This window comes from Eurytemora carolleeae, unplaced genomic scaffold (genome assembly GCF_000591075.1).
Source record: "Eurytemora carolleeae unplaced genomic scaffold, Eaff_2.0 scaffold1242, whole genome shotgun sequence".
In the NCBI taxonomy this organism is placed as follows: domain Eukaryota; kingdom Metazoa; phylum Arthropoda; class Copepoda; order Calanoida; family Temoridae; genus Eurytemora; species Eurytemora carolleeae.
In genome coordinates, this window is record NW_019397482.1 from 67,827 (window position 1) to 88,790 (window position 20,964).

The 20,964-nt window shown below is 33.6% G+C and overlaps 1 protein-coding gene and 1 long non-coding RNA gene across 3 annotated transcripts in view; both read left to right on the plus strand.

Annotated features, from left to right (window-relative positions):
* The window catches only part of LOC111714529 (uncharacterized), a 21,757-nt gene extending 15,425 nt beyond the window's left edge, over window positions 1-6,332 (plus strand). Inside the window, exons 15-22 of one of the 2 annotated variants that reach the window (XM_023489663.1) lie at window positions 184-260; window positions 1,213-1,325; window positions 2,779-2,824; window positions 3,266-3,357; window positions 3,564-3,615; window positions 5,156-5,304; window positions 5,843-5,959; window positions 5,990-6,332. In XM_023489663.1, coding sequence (XP_023345431.1) covers window positions 184-260; window positions 1,213-1,325; window positions 2,779-2,824; window positions 3,266-3,357; window positions 3,564-3,615; window positions 5,156-5,304; window positions 5,843-5,959; window positions 5,990-5,995 — 652 coding nt within the window. In that variant the 3' untranslated portion in view covers window positions 5,996-6,332. Of the gene's footprint in view, window positions 1-183; window positions 261-1,212; window positions 1,326-2,778; window positions 2,825-3,265; window positions 3,358-3,563; window positions 3,616-5,155; window positions 5,305-5,842 lie in introns of both variants that reach the window. The other variant, XM_023489662.1, reaches the window with a different exon arrangement.
* A 161-nt stretch (window positions 6,333-6,493) lies between these two features.
* Window positions 6,494-7,064, plus strand: LOC111714531 (uncharacterized). Its single transcript, XR_002768002.1, has 2 exons — window positions 6,494-6,689; window positions 6,836-7,064. It is a non-coding gene; the product is annotated as an uncharacterized LOC111714531 (long non-coding RNA).
* The last annotated feature ends 13,900 nt before the right edge of the window (window positions 7,065-20,964 follow it).

The window sequence follows — 20,964 nt, forward strand, 5'->3', positions numbered from 1 at the left end:
CCCCCCCCCCTACATCAAATGTGCCATCTCCACCATCCCCTTTAAATAATATAAAAATATTGCATTTAAAATAAAATTTTTATTCAAAAACATAAATTATTTTTTAAGGATTTCGAAAAATTACATGTCGATAAGATATTAAAAGAAATAATTTTTAAGAAATAATAATTTTCTTCGTTTTAGTTCGCGAGGGTGTTCAGTAGCTCAGGTTCATGTTTGGTCAGGGTTCCCCCTTTCCAGGGGCATAGTAGGTCCCTTAGGTAACTTTTATCCTTTCTAGGGGCAAAGTAGGTCCCTTAGGTAACTTTTATTATTTCTAGGGGCATAATATGTCCCATAGATAACTTTTCAGAAATGAAAGTTATATCTATTTTTTCGTTAAAACATTTGTTTACTTACATTATTCCAAAATTTCACCTTGACATAAGATTCATGCAAAGTGTTTTAACGATTGTTTTTGGTCAGTTTTTCTTTAGGTATTGCAAAGTTTAATAAAAGCAAACTTTAACATATTCAGTTTTCAAATATTGAAAGTTTTTCTAATTTTTTAAACAACGGCCCAAAACGATTTAATACTCTAATGATACTATCAGTTATTTTACAATTTTCCGGCTTAAATTATACAGCTGAATTATTTTCTGATTTTTTTTGTTCATTTGTACTCGAGGGACTTATTAAAGAACAGGCAAGGATACCGAGTAATTTTTTTTTGGACACCCTAATAGGGAAAGTATTAAAAAATGTCTCCAAGTACAGGTGACAGTTTTTGAGGGTTAAAATCAAAGTCATGTAATAAGGTTGCTTACAATCGATGCACTTTATGTACGGAAAATGTCGTCTCCTTAGAATTGATGGAATCTGCATATGACGTCACTCTAGTCTCTATAATCAGTGACGTCATAAGTGGATTCTGAGCGCATTTGGAGTTAGCAAACTCATTATGCAACCTTTGGTAAAATTAGATACATCAGAGGATTCCCGGATATATATATATTTGTATTTAATCTTGATTAATAACTGAAGGGCCCGGCGTTGCCCGTGAAATAAAAAAAAAAATTTTAAAAATTGTGGGGAAATGATTTTTATACACTATGTTACCCAGGGTTCCCTCAAAAATGTCAGTCCATTCGGTCTAGCCGTTCGGCCGCTACAGGGAACATATATACACATGTCTTGTTTCATAAAAGTAGATAAAAATAATTATACTTCTAGATGGGTATGTGAAGACGAGGTATAGAAAATCTCTGCAGAAAGAACGAAACTTTGGTGTTTTCGGAGTAGACTGTGAAATGTGCTATACCCGTGTAGGCTTAGAATTAACCAAGGTTGGAATAATCTAAAAACAATGTTTTATTATTAACCATACAGGAGTGTATAATATACACCTTTTTACACTTAAATATTACAAATATATATAAATATCTTTCTCAACCTTTTTACACTTTAATATTACAAAATATATATAGATATCTTTCTCAACCTTTTTACACTTTAATATTACAAAATATATATAGATTTCTTTCTCAACCTTTTTACACTTTAATATTACAAAATATATATAGATATATTTCTCAACCTTTTCACACTATAATATTACAAAATATATATAAATATCTTTCTAAACCTGTTTACACTATAATATTACAAAATATATATAGATTTCTTTCTCAACCTTTTTACACTTTAATATTACAAAATATATATAGATATCTTTCTCAACCTTTTTACACTTTAATATTTCAAAATATATATAAATATCTTTCTCAACCTTTTTACACTTTAATATTACAAAATATATATAGATATCTTTCTCAACCTTTTTACACTTTAATATTTCAAAATATATATAAATATCTTTCTCAACCTTTTTACACTTTAATATTACAAAATATATATAGATATCTTTCTCAACCTTTTCACACTATAATATTACAAAATATATATAAATATCTTTCTAAACCTGTTTAAACTATAATATTACAAAATATATATAGATATCTTTCTCAACCTTTTTACACTTTAATATTACAAAATATATATAAATATCTTTCTAAACCTTTTTACACTTTAATATTACAAAATATATATTTTTTCTAGATAAATCATCTCCCCCATATTTTGAAAATCCTTTTTTTATTAGTTTTTGGACATCAAATATATAAAAGAATGAAAAAAAACTTGCCTTTTCATGTACAATTTTTTTCTTCTTAATTCTAAGTCTGAAAAATATACAGTATACACCTCTGAGCAAAGTTTTATTATTACAATATACCTAAAATATGTTTATAGATCGCTTTGTTAGCAGGGCCCGAATATATTTGTTGACGAAATGCTTTCATAATACTCCTACTCAAAATACTAAAATAATTGATTATATAATAATAATAATAAACAATAAGACACGGTAAATGAAAATAAAGGATCTGTATTAAAGGGACTGTACGTATACTTTCAAGTGAATATCCATGCAAAGTTGACACTGTCCGATTTACAGCGGAATATTCGAAACCATCTCATCAAAAAAAGTGGAAGATACCGCCGTTGTTTTTACTCAAAATGCGTTAATTTCTGTGAGTTTCTCCGTTGCTTCTTATAAGCAAGAAATGCGCAAGTCACTGTTGCAGAGAAACGAAAGATATTTAATTCGTACTTGATCAGTCGAAGCGATCAAGGGTGCCGTTGTGAATCGGCATTGCCATCTTTGGATGGAGAGTCACTTGAAATAACGCTTATAGTCTCATTCATTTCACAAAATTTAATGCATTTTTTGTGTTTAAGGTGACAATAGTAGGAGTAGACGGTAGATTGGTTTATGAAAGCTTAGGTAACCAGATTTATACTTTTTCAAACAAATATGTTTTCCCTAATTATCATGGATTTATTTTATGCGTGATTAGTTTTCAACAAAGTTTAGATCAGTGCTTAAAATCCGGATCCGTTGGATCCGCAACATTTCCTGGATCCGGATCCAAGTGGCAAAATATCAACCAAAAACTGCAAACTCTCAAAACCCAAAAATAAAACAGAACTGAATGGTTCACGAAGTTTAGCATACAAATTACGAAATAAGAGTAAAAATACGTTAAACATTTTGTTTGTTCAAATAATCTGCAAATCTTAAAGAAATGTTTGTTATTGACCCGGATTCAATTTTTTTAGTGCGGATCCAGGATCCGGATCTGCATCAAAATTAGATGGATCTTAACTGCACTGGTTTATATCTAAATTTTTTGTCTCAAACAGAAAGAAAAATCTATTATTTTAGTGAACCCTGAGAACAGTATAGTAGATCATAATACCAGATTCTCTGGCATATCAGAACGTGACCTAAATGTTGGACCAACTAAATCTCTCAAGGTGAAATTTTTTATTATTGGAGGGTCCCTTGCGGGGTTCTTTAAAAAGTATCAAGCTGCAGGGTAAATAATCTAAACTGGAAGCTGTATGCCAAATGTCGATCTCTATTCTCACTTTTGAGGACAAAATTCGGTGTCAAACCCTGTTTAATATCCCCCCCCCCCCCGGTGTTTCCCCCTAAAATGGTAATGATCCTTTTTTTGTAGGAAGTCCAGAATGATCTGAACGGTTTCATCAACGCCGATAGTATTCTTATAGGTAAGCTGTTCCAGATCCCAATTTTAATATTCAGGATCCCGATTATGATATTTAGGATCCTGATAATAATATTCAGGATGCTGAATATGATATTCAGAATCCCGATTATTATATTCAGGATTACGATTATGATATACAGGATCCCGTATATGATATTCGGGATTCCGATTATATACGGAATCTTGATTATAATATTCAGGATCCAGAATAGATGTTTAGTGTATACTAGATATAGAAGTTTTCTCTATTAGTGCTTAGATTTTAGATCCACATTTTTGCAATATTTTGGAATTTTTATATCCAAAACTTTTGTTATAACAAATATTTTTAAATGAGATTTTTTGTCCCCAGGACTTGATCGGGTTGTTACGATCAAATCTAGGAATATTTCTGTTGCAACGTTTGGTGTTGTATGGGTTTATATTGATCTATCAGGGGTTCTAATCTGGCAGCACATTCATCCATGTTGACAAGGTTCCAGCTGCCTTAGAATAGTAGAGTGCAGGAATTCTTCTGATATTCTGGAATCAGGTACCTTACAGACAGGAAACATCACACTCATTGCTCCCAATCATTTGTAAGTTCGGAATGGACACCTCCAGGTACCCATAGCTGGCAACCATAGACTCTCCCTGCTTGTCCACCTTTCCTCTCTTCATCATCATTCACTTGGATCAATCCACTTAACGATTCTTTCTTGTTGAGTAGAAAGCACGCACCCTTTCGCTGAGAGAGTTGTTGACAGTTGCCCCTTTGTCCTCCTAAATTTGTCAGGTGGTCATAACTGCTTAACCAGATTCGGCTTCAGATGTTTTGAAACCACAGGTGTGTCTGGAGTAAGGGAATCAAACCCTTGCTGGACACCAATCCAGTTACTGGCTGTGGACAAGTGTGCTTAACTTCAGTAAGCTAACGAGAACAGAGATGAGATTTTAAAAGCTTAAACCCGAGTAAACCCCAAAGTCAGGATTGGTTCCGATTCGACTGATGAGAGACTTTTTTGCAAGCTTTCTCTCTGTACTGTAGAAGACAGAATGTCGTCAGATCAGCTGTGACAAGGAGATGTAAATTTCGAAGACGTAATATTTGTTCTCCATTTCCTTTTTAATTCACGATTTGCTTAAATTTTTATTTTGGAGAGAATCCTCCTTTATCTTTTCAGGCATAACCGGTATCTTTGTCAATCGTTTTGGCACGGTTTTATAGTTTAAACTTACTTCAATTTTGTTCATCCCATTTTCAGGCATAACCGGTATCTTTGTCAATCGTTTTGGCACGGTTTTATAGTTTAAACTTACTTCAATTTTGTTCATCCCATTTTTATGAATGTTTTAGCTCCGCCTTTAAAAAAAAAAACCTTTCAGTGTTTTCGCTGAATTAGGGAACTTACTGTATATTCTTGCGTTTTAATTAAAGATTACTTGAAATTACGTCCTCAGACTTGAAAGGATCATTCCAGGAAACGGTCCTCAGTCCCTAAAAGGATCCTACGATCTGCAGGACACCGCTCTCAGTCTCTTTAATGATCATACTGTTGCAGGACACGGTCTGGAGAATGATCTGAGAGCTCTAAACCTCCTTCATCTGAACGTAATTGACACAAGCCTTGTATTCCCACACTTCTACGGTCTTCCATACAGAAGATCTTTACGCACACTCGTCAGTTCATACCTCAAGCGGGATATACAGGTTGGTTGGTTGGTGAATTGGTTGGTTAAGTCGTAGATTGGTTGGTTGGTAGGTTTAATAATTATAATAATATATATTTGGGACAAAGTAGATACAGTTACAGATATAGGTTTAATTTGAATAAAATGTTATCACATAATTTATGATTGTCATTGGTTTAAATGTCCGTGAACTAAAAATAACAGGTCCTTCTGAACAGTAGTTCATATGATTGTTGGGTTATATAATGTAGTGGGTTGGTTGATTTCATCTTAATCCTCTTTACTAAATATTAAATTTGAATTATCAGCATAATAGCTGAAGTGCCCGGCGTTGCCTATGAAATAAAAAATGGAATTTTGAAGAAAAAACACGATTTAAAAAAATCAATTTTTTAGCCTTTAATTGTTAAGCTCCAAGGAACCCACTACCCAGATTGGTCCAGCTGTTTGGCAAGCTATAGCTAACATATATACAAATATACAAATATGTATTATATAATATATATAATGTATAAAATGTATGGAGGGCTTTATTATATATATTTATGTATTTCCAGGGTAATGCCTGGGGTCACGATAGCTATGAAGATGCCCGGGCATGCGTAGAGTTGATGCTTTGGAAGGTCAGGAAGGATTTAGAAAAGGCGAGGAAGCTGGAGATCCCTGGTAGAAAGATCTAGAAGCTGGAGATCCCTGGGAGAAAGATCTAGACGCTAGAGATCCCTGGTAGAAAGATCTAGAAGCTGGAGATCCCTGGTAGAAAGATCTAGAAGCTAGAGATCCCTGGTAGTAAGATCTTTAAGCTGGAGGCCTCTAATAAAAAGATCGCCGGAGATCACTGTTAGAAAGAGATATATTAACTAAGCCTTCCAATTTCTTCCCTAAATTATATCCAATCCACCTACCCAGCAATCTATCTATCTATCAATCCTTTAATGTAATATGTCTTAATTTAATGACCAGTTGTAATTTTCATTTTTTTTCAAATCCAAATTTTTTTCACTGTAACGGAATTAATGATATTGACAGTTATCCTTAGGAAATTCGGTTCGTACTGTTAAGATTTTAGAAACTTTTTTTTCAAACAAAATATTTGTTAATTACTTTATTTTTATTAAAAATATTCTTCTCTCTGTAAAATGCAAGGGATATTATTTACTTCGATGCGGGTACGGATTCAAGAACACGAAGGACATTATTTNCCCAAAAAAAAACGAAGTACTAGTGGATGTTAATTAAAACAGGAAATATAAAATTTAATTGAAAATCAAATATTGATGTAATCTCAATTTTTTTCAATTATTTTTTTTGTTTCGACGCACTAAAATGCCTTGTACAGTTTACATCGGAGTGTATGTAACGTACATAAATTCAAAAACCAGTCTTTCCCTCACACTAAACCAAGTATATATTTTCCACATTTTAATTTTAAAAAACATGCTTAACCAGCCAGCAGCCAGCTGCTTCCATGGATTCCTTTAAAAAGAAAAAAATAAAAATAATAATAATAATTTTGTGGAAAATATATATACTCGGTATCGGGTATACAGTACGCACAGCTTCCAATAAATTTGCTTTATTTATCAACAGAAAATTAAACAATGTTAAAACCCAGTAATCTGTATTCTGTATCCACAGACTATAAAGATAGGTCTAGAGAAAAAGCTTTTACTGATCTCTCTTCCAATCTTTTTTATCTGTGATTGTATCTTAATATGGTCTTGATATTTGTACATTAAATACTCAGGGTTATTTTGAACTAACACTTGAAATTTTAGGGTTAGTTTGAACTAGAAACTTTAGTTCATTGGGCATACACTGGTAGAATATAAAAGAACAGACTGTACTCAAATCTGTACAGATAGTGTGCTTGAATCAGTTCAATTTGTACTTAAATCAGTTCAATTTATACTCACTTAGTACAATTTATTATCAAAGCAGTACAATTTATACTTAAATCAGTACAATTTGTACTTAAATCAGTACCATTTGTACTCGAATCAGTACAATTTTTTCTCAAACCAGTTACAATTTGTACTTGAATTAATTCAATGTATACCTAAATTAGTACAGCTAAATTAGTACTATAATCAGTATAATTTGTACTTGAACTAATGCAGATTGTTATTGAAATGATCAGTTTGTATTTAAATCGTTTTACCTACATCAGTTGAAAATGTACTTAATTAGGGCCAGATTTTACTTAATTATTTACTAATGATACTCAAATTTGTACAATAAAATCAGTACAGATACTTGAGATAGTACTGATTGTTGTTAGAACTGTACAGATTGTAATTTATCTGTACAAAATGAAATTAAATCGGTACAGATTGTACTTGAGTTAGTACTGATTGTAACTAGATCTGTGCAGATTGTATCTTAGTTCGTTACATAGTGTACTTAAATATGTCCAAACTGTTATTAATTATTTTGTTTTAATAACAATTATGAACTAAAGAAATGAGTGTATATGCATATATATTTTTTCCTTTAAGACAAAATGAAATATTGATATTCTAAATCGTCCAATACGAAGTTCTATGTATTTTTTATCGTACTATGAAATATTCATAAAGAACCTTTTTTTCGCAGATTTTTTTTCAGTCATTTTTTTGTCAGAAACTTTTTTTTCCGTCCCGAGATGAGTGCAAGAGCTAGACTTTGATTATATAATCCCTGCCTAGTTGTGCTTCTTTACTCAATACCTTGAATTTGCACTGTGCTGTAACATTTATGAAATTAGTTTACTGTGCACGTGTACTTAGCATTTGTATTTTTTTTCTCAAGAAAATATAATATTTGTGTAATTTGTTTGTCTGTTTATGCTGCAGCTGTGTATGTAAGTCAACCATCAAGGCTTTGGATCCAAGTCATGAAGATTTACTGATTTTTTAACAGAAGCAGAATTTTCGAACCACTTTTATTCTTCTTTTCGTTGTTTTCATCCTTTTACTTGATAATTCATTCAGAGATAAGGAAATTTTTGATTATCACACTTTTTAAATAGTTCAGATTATGATTTTGGAAAGCAAAAGATTTTTGTTGATACTTCACCTCTTGTTCAATAGTTCAGATTATGATTTTGGAAAGCAAAAGATTTTTGTTGATACTTCACCTCTTTTTCAATAGTTCAGATTATGATTTTGGAAAGGAAAAGATTTTGGTTGATACTTCACCTCTTTTTCCGCATATTTATGCTTATGCTGATCAGGATCAGGATCCATGAAGCCAAAATGGGTGGTGTATTTTTCGACCTACGCAAATCCACTATACTCCACTCCTGACCTCAGGGGCGTACGAGGGGGGGCCGCGCCCCCCGCCCCCCTCTACGCGCGCCCCCCCTGAGAGGCTGAGGGGGGGCATCCATGGGGGAGGCTCTTTTAATATTACATCTGCTTGCATTTCCCTTCCTCAGAAAATAAGTCCAGGTGGGAGAGGGGGGGGCAAAAAAAATTTTAAAAAGGTATTAATATTTTTTCAAAAAAGGGGTTTTTAAGGGGGGGGACCAATTTTGCCAAGGGGGGGGACCAAAAATTTTTTTTGTGCCCCCCCCTAAACAAAAGCCCTCGTACGCCCCTGCCTGACCTACGCCAAATTCTCTATGATACACATCCGACCTACTAGCACGTGGTTTTACAGCTGCTATATGTACTTATGGCCCCAGCACCCGGCCCCAAAGCCGCATCGCTTTTGCCCAGAAAGTGTCTTAACCTAACCTAACCCTCAAATAATACAAAAATAAACAGCTGGCGCGTAGGTCCGATATTGCAGTAGGTCGGAAATTTAGTAGGTCAGAGGTTCAATAGGGGGGATGTTGCGTAAAACCCCATAATGCTGCAGATCCGGATCCTTATCACTGGTCAACAATATTAGAAACACACTTAGCTGAAACAACAATTGGGTCTTTGCCTCAAAATCTGATTTCCTAATCCTTTTATCTTTCCAACCTTATGTCTTTAACCTTAGAATATTTAAACTATGAATTCTGTTATTTCTAACAATCTAAGATATTTAAGGTTTACTCCACTGCACCAGGCTGGGAAGTTATAGAATAAGAAGAATTGAGTTTGTGGCTAAGACTTAATTCCTTTTCATTTTAAGAGTAACAAAGTAAATAAAAATTCGATGTATAAAAAGATTGCCAATCTAAAAGTTGGATGACCAAATTTGATATTATAATCCAATTATCTATGATGACTTTTAAGAATGCTATAAGATATTTAAGATTTCAGACATTACTTTGACCGAACTATCACAATGGATTTGTCAACTGGATTCACTGGAAAGGGATATGAAGGGTCCCAGGTAACTGAGAAGTCCTACGATCATTCAAACATACTGCAACATCGGATCTACGACAGCTGTAGGTCGGATGTACTTTCTATTTTGTTAATCCGGGACTACTCAGGAACTGCAGATCTTGTCAGTATGTAGTTGCGATAATTCTACCATAAGGATCCCGCCCTTGCACACAAATTTGTAGGTCGGATGCACACTTTTTGAAGGTCGGATGAACACTTTTTGTAGGTCGGATGCCCATTTTTTGTAGGTCTAGTGCACAGCTTTTTTAGGTCGGATGCACAGCTTTTGTAGGTCAGATGAACAGCTTTGTAGGTCGTATGAACACTTTTTGAAGGTAAGATGTAAGACTTATAGGTATAGATGAACAAATTTTGTAGGTCGGATGTTAGGATTGGTTAAATCTGGGCAGAGCGCTGCGGCTAGTACAGGCTAGGGGGCCGAGTGTTGTGGCCACATTATAAAATTGACAAAAGTGATAGCCGATGTGTGAGGTTAGGGTTGGTTAAGACAATTTCTGGGCTGAGCGCTGCGGCTAGGACAGGTTATGAGGCTGAGCGCTGCGGCCACATTAACTGATAGCCAATCTGTGGGGTTAGGAGGTTTAAGACAAATTCTGGGCCGAGCGCTGCGGCTAGGACAGGCTAAGGGGCCGAGCGCTGCGGCCACACTTATCAAATTGATAAAGTAATAGCCGATTCGTGCATGGTGTTAGATTAGGCTAAGACAATTTCTGGGCCGAGCGCTGTGGCCACTTAATAACTGTGCACATCTTTCCATATTTGACCTTTAAAATGTGTGCATCCGACCTTCAAAAGGTCTGTAACTAACCTACACTTATATACACAATCTTAAAAGCGTCGCAACGGCTCGGGCTTTGGTTGTTTTCTTCCAAGCCACTCGTACTTTTTTTTTTGATGCGAAAGGTTAGTAAATCCAATAAAAAATGACAACACGTTTGTTTAGTTTTGAATAGAATATTTTACAGAAAATGTCCGGAAAAAAAGAATAGTAATCCAACTTTTATGAGGGCGAGGTAGGATTTGACTATTTTTTCTTTAAAGAATAATTTAAAGTGACTACCCTCCCCCCTCCCAACTCAATGTTCAACATGAAAAAAATCATTAAGACCCTTACCTTGTTTGTTATTTAGTTGTCAAAAACAAAACAAAATATTTTTTACATTTTATAATAAACATTTTTAAAACTTCTAAAGTTTTATAATGTGCTGGCCTTGAAAAATTAGGCTGGGAACATGCATTGCAAACTACCCTTTACTCTAAGGCCTTGGTCTAGGGGTGCATGGCAGATTTAGACTCACCAGTCTTTATAGGGTTTGCAGTAAACTGCAATCGAGACATGGGATCATATACAGATTAATTATTAGAAGATTACTGTCGTGACTTTAAAATCATTGGTCTGAGCTTGATAATCTAGATTTTTAACGTATCTTAACAAAATTTATTTCTCGCCTGTGTGAAGAGTATGAAACAGTAGTTTCAATGAGTGAATATTTTTTCCTGGATCCAATTTGTACATAAAGTTTAGAACGCTGACAAACATGTTGTATGTCAAATCCGCCTTATACCTTGGACCTAAACTTTCAAAGTTTAAGTCGACTTACTCAATTAATTTTTAAACCATAGCTAAAAGCATTTCTGTGGTTCACCAATTTAAATTGGTCAAGGGGTTCCTTAGTTATGATCGAACATCCAAACAAAGACTTTTTTGTTTGTGTCCGTTTACAGTATTTGTGTCTTTTTATCCAGTGTTTGTGTTTGTGGTTCCAGTGTTTGTGTCCGTTTATCCAGTGTTGTCCCCCTTAGTTTCAATGTTTTGTCTGTTTATCCAGTGTTTGTGTCCGTTTATCCAATGTTGTTCCCCTTAGTTTCAATGTTTTGTCCGTTTATCCAGTGTTTGTGTCAGTTTATCTAGTGTTTGTGTCCGTTTATCCAGTATTTGTGTCTCTGGTTCCAGTGTTTGTGTCCGTTTATCTAGTGATTGTGTCCGCTTATCCAGTGTTGTTCCCCTTAGTTTCAATGTTTTGTCCGTTTATCCAGTGTTTGTGTCAGTTTATCTAGTGTTTGTGTCCGTTTATCCAGTGTTTGTGTCCGTTTATACAGTGTTTGTGTCCGTTTATCCAGTGATTGTGTCCGCTTATCCAGTGTTTGTGTCCGTTTATCCAGTGTTGTTCTCCATTAGTTTCAATGTTTTGTCCGTTTATTCAGTGATTTGTCCGTAATTCAAAAGTATGTGTTCGTTTATCCAGTATTTGTGACCGTATTTGATAAAATTGCAAGTACGCCCACTTTTTTACTTTTTTGTATCGTATTTCCAGTGATGTTGTCCGATTTTCTATTATTTCTGTCAGTAAATAATTCTAATGTTTGAGACCGGTCATCAGTGCTTGTGTAAATTATTTTTAATGTAGACGTGTTATTCCGTATTTTATAAGCATTTGTGTCTAAGGCTGGGCGACTTCGTTAACGGTTAGCTAACATCATTCAAAAGAACAAATTTTCAAAAATCCGTTCGTTCTTTACAACGATATAAACTGCTATGTATAGTTGCATAAATTTTCAACTTTTAATACCACGTTGACTTGGAAGTTTCGATGTTACCCCACTAACTACTATTTTGTAGCCCTAGACACGTGTTTGCGCCCGTATTTCCAGTGTGTGTATGTGTTTGTGTAATGAATTAATGAATTAAGACGGGGGCACTATCAGTTTAATCACAATAGACCTGAATAGATGAAATAAACTTCTAGTCATGTTTCTTAGTGAAAACTTATTACAGGGATATAACCCACGCCCCTTCCCCTAAATACCCCCCCCCCTTCGTTTTCTTTAATTTATCAAATATTTTGCTAAACTCAGGTTTCGTTTAGATTAATGATTAATTAAATGTGAAGTATATTTGTAAGTTTTGAAAGAATCAGGGGCCAATAAAGGAGTTTGAACTAGGGGGGGGGGGACAGATCAGCCTTCGTTGGAGGATAAAAATCACAGTTTTCACATCTCTGGGTCATCCCCCATTTGCCCCTCCTCCCTGGATACGCCCCTATAAATACAATGCCGGACAACAAGGTGCCTTTATATAAATTCATTTAATCATTCAAGCAAAAACCAGGCCCTACACCACCTCACAGATAGTTAGATAGACAGTTAGTATTTACATATCCTGTATAACTATCATTTTTATTTTTCACTATTTACCAAATAATTTTCTATCTATTCCCATCTATCTTGCTATTTATTGCTATTTATCTTGTTTTAACTGTTGTCGATCTTCGTATCTTACCATCTTTCCTAACATCTATATATGGATCTATCCTTCGTCAGAAACTCGATCTGTGTAGTATCTAACCTTCCGTTTACATCTCGTTTTCTATCTATCTATCTATCTACTCTTCAGTTTATATCTCGGTTTCTATCTATCTATCTACCCTTCCGTTTATATCTCGTTTTCTATTTATCTATCTATCTACTTTTCCGTTTATATCTCGTTTTCTATCTATCTATCTATCTACTCTTCCGTTTAAATCTCGTTTTCTAACTATCTATCTATCTACCCTTTCGTTCATATCTCGTTTTTATCTATCTATCTATCTATCTACCATTCTGTTTAAATCTCGTTTTCTATCTATCTAGAAGAAAAAACTATGTATCCCATAATTTTATAATAATTATCTATCATATCCAAATATCTATATATTTATCAATATTTATATCTATCTATCTATCTATCTTTCTTTCTATCTTTCAATCTTACTTTCTTTATCTTTCTATCCTGAATAGGATTATGAAAAATTAGTTAATTTCAAGGCTGTTGTCTGGGGTTTCTGCTCCTGGGTTTATCATGTTTTAGGATTTCATTTATACTCTTTTGTTCTCAACACAAGCTGGTAGCTCATTAATTACGGGACATCTTGTTAAAAAACCACCCAGGGGGGGCAGGAAAATATTAGTAGTTTCATTTTACAAATATTTTATGCACGTTGTGTTTTATAATTAGCTATCATCACTTTCGATTTTTTTGTAACGTCTATTGTAAAATTTCTTTATGGATATTACGTGACATCTCGCTAAAAATCAACGGGGGGGGGGGGGGTTCAGGAAAATATTAGAAGCTCAATTTTGCTAATATAGTTAGGGTTTCTATAATTCACGACCCACCGGCGGACATTTGAATATCCAAGCTGGGCCAACCTTTCCAGTCCTGCTTTGTACAATTACTAAAGCGGTAGAGGAGTGTGAATTAGGTATCTTCCCTTTCAAATGGGGTGTTTTTCTTTAAATATTTCAATCCTCACTTTAAAGTGTCATCCTTTGTGGTTAACATTAGATTAGTTTCAGGGGTATAGAGAAACTACGAGGTCACAACGTCGTACTAGTAATTTGAACAATTTCACAATTTATGGCCTTCTTCTCATACCTAGATTTTAGATGAAGATATGTGTGTGGGATGCTAAGTGTGTACAAAATACAAAAATTAAAATTCCTTCAGCGCAAAAACAGTTAAAATTGTTTCAGAAAAAAAGTTGAGTCAGTCATCACGCGCTCACGGATCATACAGAGAGGTCCCATGAAAAATAAGAAAAACTCACGATTTTTATCGTCTTTATCTATAACGCAACATTGAATCGTACGCCTGATTATTTTAAGTTCTTGGATTTTCAAAATGAGAACCAGAAAACTATGGTATAGGAAGACGGCTTTTAGACTTAAAGGGAGTGTACGTCTAAAAATTATCGATGTTGATCGCTACTACTAATCTTACTTCTATCTGTTGCGTCTATAAGGAGAAATTGTTAAAAACGACTTATACCGAAGAACGTAGCGTCGATACTCCATACAAATTCAGAAAATTGCAAGATTCGACTAGGATTGTAGAAAAATCAATTTAACTCCAAACAAATCATTCAGATATTACAGCCATCACCATCGATAATTTTCCGAAGTAAGCCCCCTTTCATTTTTCGCGAACACTACCTTAAAGTTATTAAGTTTTAAATAGTCCAATGAGCACGAGACATCTGTAAATAGACTGATGTAATAGTTATCTAAAATAGAACAATTTTGTTGAAACAACGTCAAATACACTTAATTATTGCTTTAATGTCGTCTTCCTATTCCAGCGTTTTCTGGTTCTCACAGTATGTTTAACCCTTTATAAAACTACGTATTCTTCAATGTATTACTAGCTTGGAGACCTAACTTTGTCTGGAAATTAAACCTTCTCTATAAAAGTCAACCCACTCAGCTTTAAACTTTTAAACCAATATATAATCCCGAGTTCACTAACCAAAATTTGAGGCAAATCGGTTAAAGGGTATCTGTGTTATGATCGGACAAACAAACAAACAGAGATTATATACTACTTTATTTACAGATGCACACTTGAAGGTGTGTGTAGGACGTATTTGAGATGTATGCGAGGACAGGGGGTTAATGTACAATTAGCCCAGCTGATTTATGCCAACATCTGTAATGGATTCAACCTGTTTATTCATAATACAGGGTTAAAGGGACTGTAAGCGTAATTTCATATGACTCTTCATGCAAAGATGGCAATTCCATGGCAACCTTAACCTGACCAAAACATGGAAGATAGCGTCTTTTTCTAACTCCAAAAGTGTTTATTATTGTGGTTTCCTCCATTGCTTCTGATAAACAAGAAAGGCACAAGTTATTTTTGCAGAGAAACCGCAAATGAAAATGAATAGTTTAAAGGGACCGTTCACTTATTTGGGTAATTTGTATCGTAAAAGCCAAGTCGGCGTTGAAAGGGTTCGAAAACCTTGGATGGGGTTGTTAAATGCTTTGGCCCTTTAAAAGAACTTTATTCTGTTAAAGTTTGCTTTTATAAACTTTGCAATAATTTCATCCGAAGACAAAATATAAAGGAAAAATTAACCAAAATCGGTTTTTTTTGCATTTATTTTCTCTCGGGGCCAAAATTTGGCATAGTGTAAGAAAATCAACTGTTTAGAATAAACAGTTTTAGCATTCGTTAAACTTCTTAGATTTTTGTAATTTGTGGCCCCTTTTAAAGTCTAAAGACCCTCTAAAGCGAGCCAAAACGTTAACGACCTTACCCATAGAAATCATCTTCAGTCCCTTAAAATCCAATTTTTAGTTTTTTATACTTTCATTGGTAAAACCAAAATGATGGATAAAATTTAGAGCCTTTATATATGTTTTGGACAGAGATTAGACTGGGTNCCCAATTTAATTTGTCTAAATATTGCTGGTTGAAACTTAATTTTTTATCGATCTCGAAGTAGCAAAAAAGAAATGGCCAACGAGAAAGAAAATAACGAATTGAATATTCTTGTAGGATAAAGAGAACCAGTTAGAACATTTTAAGAGAAGATATATTTAACGGGCTAACTAGGTTTATTGGGCACAATATAATACTGGTTACTTTTACACCCTTGGAGTTTAAAAAAATGGAGGAAAGATAGAAGGATACAGGGGTAACCATACTGGATCAGACTTTACAAACATTTCTTGGGTCTTTTTATGTTATTCTTGGTTTCCTTCAACTCTCAACTTTTTTTTGACAAACTTTCAAATTAAAAATTCTTATCCTTTGTGGGTAACTCGTATTTTAGTAAAGCAGTAAAAATAGAACAATTGCAATTGATAATCATTTGCGATAATTTTACTCGTAAATAAATGCAAACGGTTATTTTTTTGCAAGCTCTGTATTGCGATAAAGATAGCGCGCTGAAAATAAATATTTAAATAGCACTTAAATTCAAATTTTTAGGAGAATATTTATCGTCTTTTTGGTTATTCTGCGTTGAATTCTGCTGATAAAGCAATAAACAAAAAAATATTTTCCGTGACGAAACCTTCCTTATTAACGATTTTGAAAAGAAAAATAACGTAAGCCATTGAAACCCTTGTTTTAGGTTCCAATAATCACACACTGAAACCATTGTTTTAGGTTCCAATAATCACACAGTGAACCCATTGTGTTAGGTTCCAATAATCACACAGTGAACCCATTGTTTTAGGTTCTAATAATCACACATTGAAACCCTTGTGTGAGGTTCCAATAATCACACATTGAAACCATCGTCTTAGGTTCCAATAAACACATTTGTAAGTTGGTGTTCACAAATATGATAAAGTAAGAACTATAAAACTGAAATAGAAAGATGATTTTTAGAATCAAGTTCATGATTTTGAGTAGTCAAATAGAAATGGGACACATCGATTGGGCCGTGTGTACAACCCATTCACTTCAGCGGTGATTTTATAGCTACAGGAAATCTTTTTGCATCAAATATGCTTACATTTTTAATACAATTTTTATACATTCAGTTGCGTTAATAAGGAGAATATAAACAAAGACAATATTTTTTCAAAGTTTTGCAGAATAGCTTTTCTAAAGATTTAAAAAGTAACATCTTTTTCCTCTTAGAGTTAAACTATTTTTTATCTTACTTAAAATAAATTCAGTTTTTTACAGATCTTTGTAATTGTCTTTATTTGATGGAGTTTGTGAATGCCAGAAATGAGTGGAAAATGCAAATCAAACCAAACTAAAATCAAAAATTGAATATACATCTTGATATTTTTCTAGGTGGGGAGGGGGGTTAAAAAATGTCTAAAATGTCTAGGGTGGGGGGAAATTACAGAATTAAACAGAAAAAACGAAAATATTTTTCACATTACTGATCAGATAAAGGTTTCAAGGGTACCCTTGTTAATCGGACATTGCAATATTTGCACGGAGGTCGACTTGAAATTTACATCAGTCCCTTTTGAAGTTATAGTTAACACCAAATACACTAAAAATTAAAAATATGTTGTCTTCCTATTCCAAGCAGCTTTATTCCTCCTGTATGCTGAGTCCATTAGCACCTGATCCAATCAGGGTTCAGTCATGTGTTTGTTGTCTATTCTGAACCAATAGAAACATCTATCTTTCTAACTATCTCAATATCCAATTAGAGTTATGAATCCTTCAATCGGCGCTATCAGTAAATGGAAATATCTACTTCTACTGAAACTATAGATTCAACTGTATGACTCACCCTGTGAATTCTATTTGGTCTGAAAATGATGATTATCTATTTTAAGCAGAATCTCGTTACTAATTTTCTTCTACTCCACTCTACCAAGATTACTAAGAAATGATTTGAGAAACCGGAATTTTTCATTAGACCCCTCCCAGTACATCTGGACATAGATTTAGACAGCTGTACATCTGTAAACATATATTTAGACAGCTGTGCATAGATATTCAGTCAGCTGTGCGCATCTACAAATAGATATTTGGACAGCTGTACATCTACAGATATAAATTTAGACAGCTGTGCATCTTTGAATAGATATTTAGACAGCTGAACATCTTTGAATAGATATTTAGACAGCTGTACATCTTGGCATACATATTTGATAGCTGTACATCTATGGTTACATATTTGGATAGCTGTACATCTATTGATACATATTTTCCTTCTTTCCCCTTTTTTCTTCCTCCCTAGCTTTCCACCTTTCCCCTCCTTTTCGCTTTCTTTATTTCTTTCTGTTTCTTTCCGTTTCCCCGCTTATATACAATTATTCATTCCCCGTTTTTTCTATCTTCTTTCTTTCCCTTTGTAACATAGAAATATTTTCTCCTTCATTCAATGCTTGCGTGTTAATAAATATGCTACATTATGCGTATACTTTACCTTCAGATATGTTACTTGCATAAATATGTTCAATGTATGAATGTTGCATAAGTAGATTTTGAATTCAGATATACTATAGATCAATATTCTCAAACTTTAAAAACTTCCATCAATAATAGAGATCATGCAAATGATCTCAAAACAAGACATTTGGATTTTGGATTCGATCGGTTCAGCCGTTTTCACGCTTAAAACGGAACTATTAAAGGGCAGGTCAAATCTTTGCAACACTATTGGTATGACTTTTTGACCTCGTAGCTCATCTAGTTTGGATTTATTTGGTCGCATGATAGAAATTTTAAATTGTTTGTTCTTCTCTAAAGCTCTTCAACAAGAGTAGTTATGATGAAAAATATGGACATCAATCTTATAATTTATTTATTTTGACGTAGTAACAAACAAACCCACTGTCGAGTCAATATTTGTATCTTCATAATATGATTGAAAAAAAGTATAAAAATAATAAAAAAAAATTTTTAAAGGGATGATGTAATTTTAGGTGAGCGCTTTAAGCCTTTTTCTGATCAAGGATGGATGAGATATCCATGTGTTTCTAATTAAAAAGTACATATTTGAAAATGGTTTCTCATTTTATTCAATTTTCTAGATAGAAAACCGACGATATCTTCCTCATTTTATCCCGGATAGATGGTTGAAGGGAACCTTGGTGAATCAGACATTACCTTTTTTTTTAAATTGAGGCCCACTTACGCCTAGGGTCCCTTTATTCATATCTTTCTGAATAACTGTAGGATATTATAATTTGCTAGGGAACAGGCGTAAAGATCAAAGGTAAGAATTACTATATACTCTGTACTCTATAGTAATGATTAATAGAACGTCTGGAATTTTCAGAAATGGATGTTGAGACGATTAAACAAATATATAGATGGAAGGATATAAGGGGTGTCCCAATAAACATGGGAAATAAGTGACAACATCTATGTCGTCTTTGTTGTGCGTGGCATTTTTACAGGATCACAATTTTCCTACAGTGAAAACCAGAAAACTCTTATATACAAAGACGACTTTATAGCAATACTTAAGTTCATTTAAAGTTGCTTCAAAGCAAACAGTTTGACTAGACACTTTTTAATTCACTAATTTAGTGAAATGGGTCTGTTTACACTACACAATTGCTGTGTCCCATATCTTATTGGACTATTTAAAGTCGAATTCGATTCGATACGAACGAAATCTTTTAAAGTTTAATATTAGAATTAAAGGTACAAATAAGGCAGACCACATTTTCAAAAAATCAGAAGACGCTCAATCTTTATTTTGAAACACTCTTGGTATCAACTATCTAAAATAAAAGACGATTTTTAAGTTGTCTCTTAATTCCCATGTTTATTGGGACACCCTGTATGTAGGCGATGATACAAATACTGCGGATCATCATTTGAAGCATTAATAAAGACATTGGAAACTAGTGATAGCAGTGCTCACAGATATCCAGGTAACTACGAAATCTATCAAGACTGGGTCGGCTTTAAAGTGTCGCAACGCCTTGGTCTTTAGGTTTTACCTTATCATGCTCCTTTTTGTAGCGCTAGATATTTTAATTTCAAAACTCCAACATTTTCAAATTAAAACATCAACGAAATGATAAGGATGTAAAAATTGTTCGATATAAATATATTCTACAATCTACATGCTGTTCAAAATTTCAAACAAAATGTACTTAATTTTATATGTGATCGAGTTATATATATTTCGAACTTTAGGTGATCGTTTATATTTCGAACTTTAGGTGATCGAGTTATGTATTTCGAACTTTAGGTGACGAGTTATATATTTCGAACAAAAAGTTCATAATTTTGGCATGCTTTAGGTGATCGAATTTCGAACTTTATGTGATTGAGTTATATTTTTCGAACTTTATGTGATCGAGTTATATATTTCGAACTTTATGTGATCGAGTTATATATTTCTCACAAAAGTTCTTTTTTTTCTAACAGTGAATACCTGTAAAATGTAAATTATTTCAGAAAAAAGTTTGCAATACACAATTAAAACAGATTTGTAACTACAAATTCTAGAAGGGGTGGGGGNATAATAAACTACTTTTGATATAGCAACGGTAATGCTATCTCTGTAAATGTAAATGTCGCTACACCCGGTTTTAGATTTTTTGCTTTTCAGGTTTAAATTCTAGGTTTATTCTAAAGGTTTATTCATAAATTGAGAACTGAACTTATAAGAGAGTGAAGATACTCTACGCAAAGAATGTGAATGAATTATAAACAAAAGAATTTACAAATCTCTTTTTCAAATTCTGTTTTTAAATTTTAGCTGGCAATAAAACCGTTCCTCATGGCTTAAATACAAAAAAACTGAGTTCTATATTTCACTGTGATCTGATGTCGTAGACCTTTTACTTAGATTTTTGTTAGATCAAAAAGTTGAAGTTTAAATATGTATGGTGTTCACCGTCATGTCAAAAATGATTTATTCGATACCTCTTCTTATTTCCGTGAACATACCCTTTATTTTTGGGTTGGGTTTAAGACTTTTGAAAGACCTTGTATTACGGGTTTGGGTGGTGTTGATGTATAGCGTATAAGAGAACTCAGAGAACAGGTTTCAAGGAATAGAGTAGGGTACACCTGGATAGTAATCACACAACGTTGTGTGTAATTTTACCAATAGGATATATATATTTAATTCTAATATGTTTAA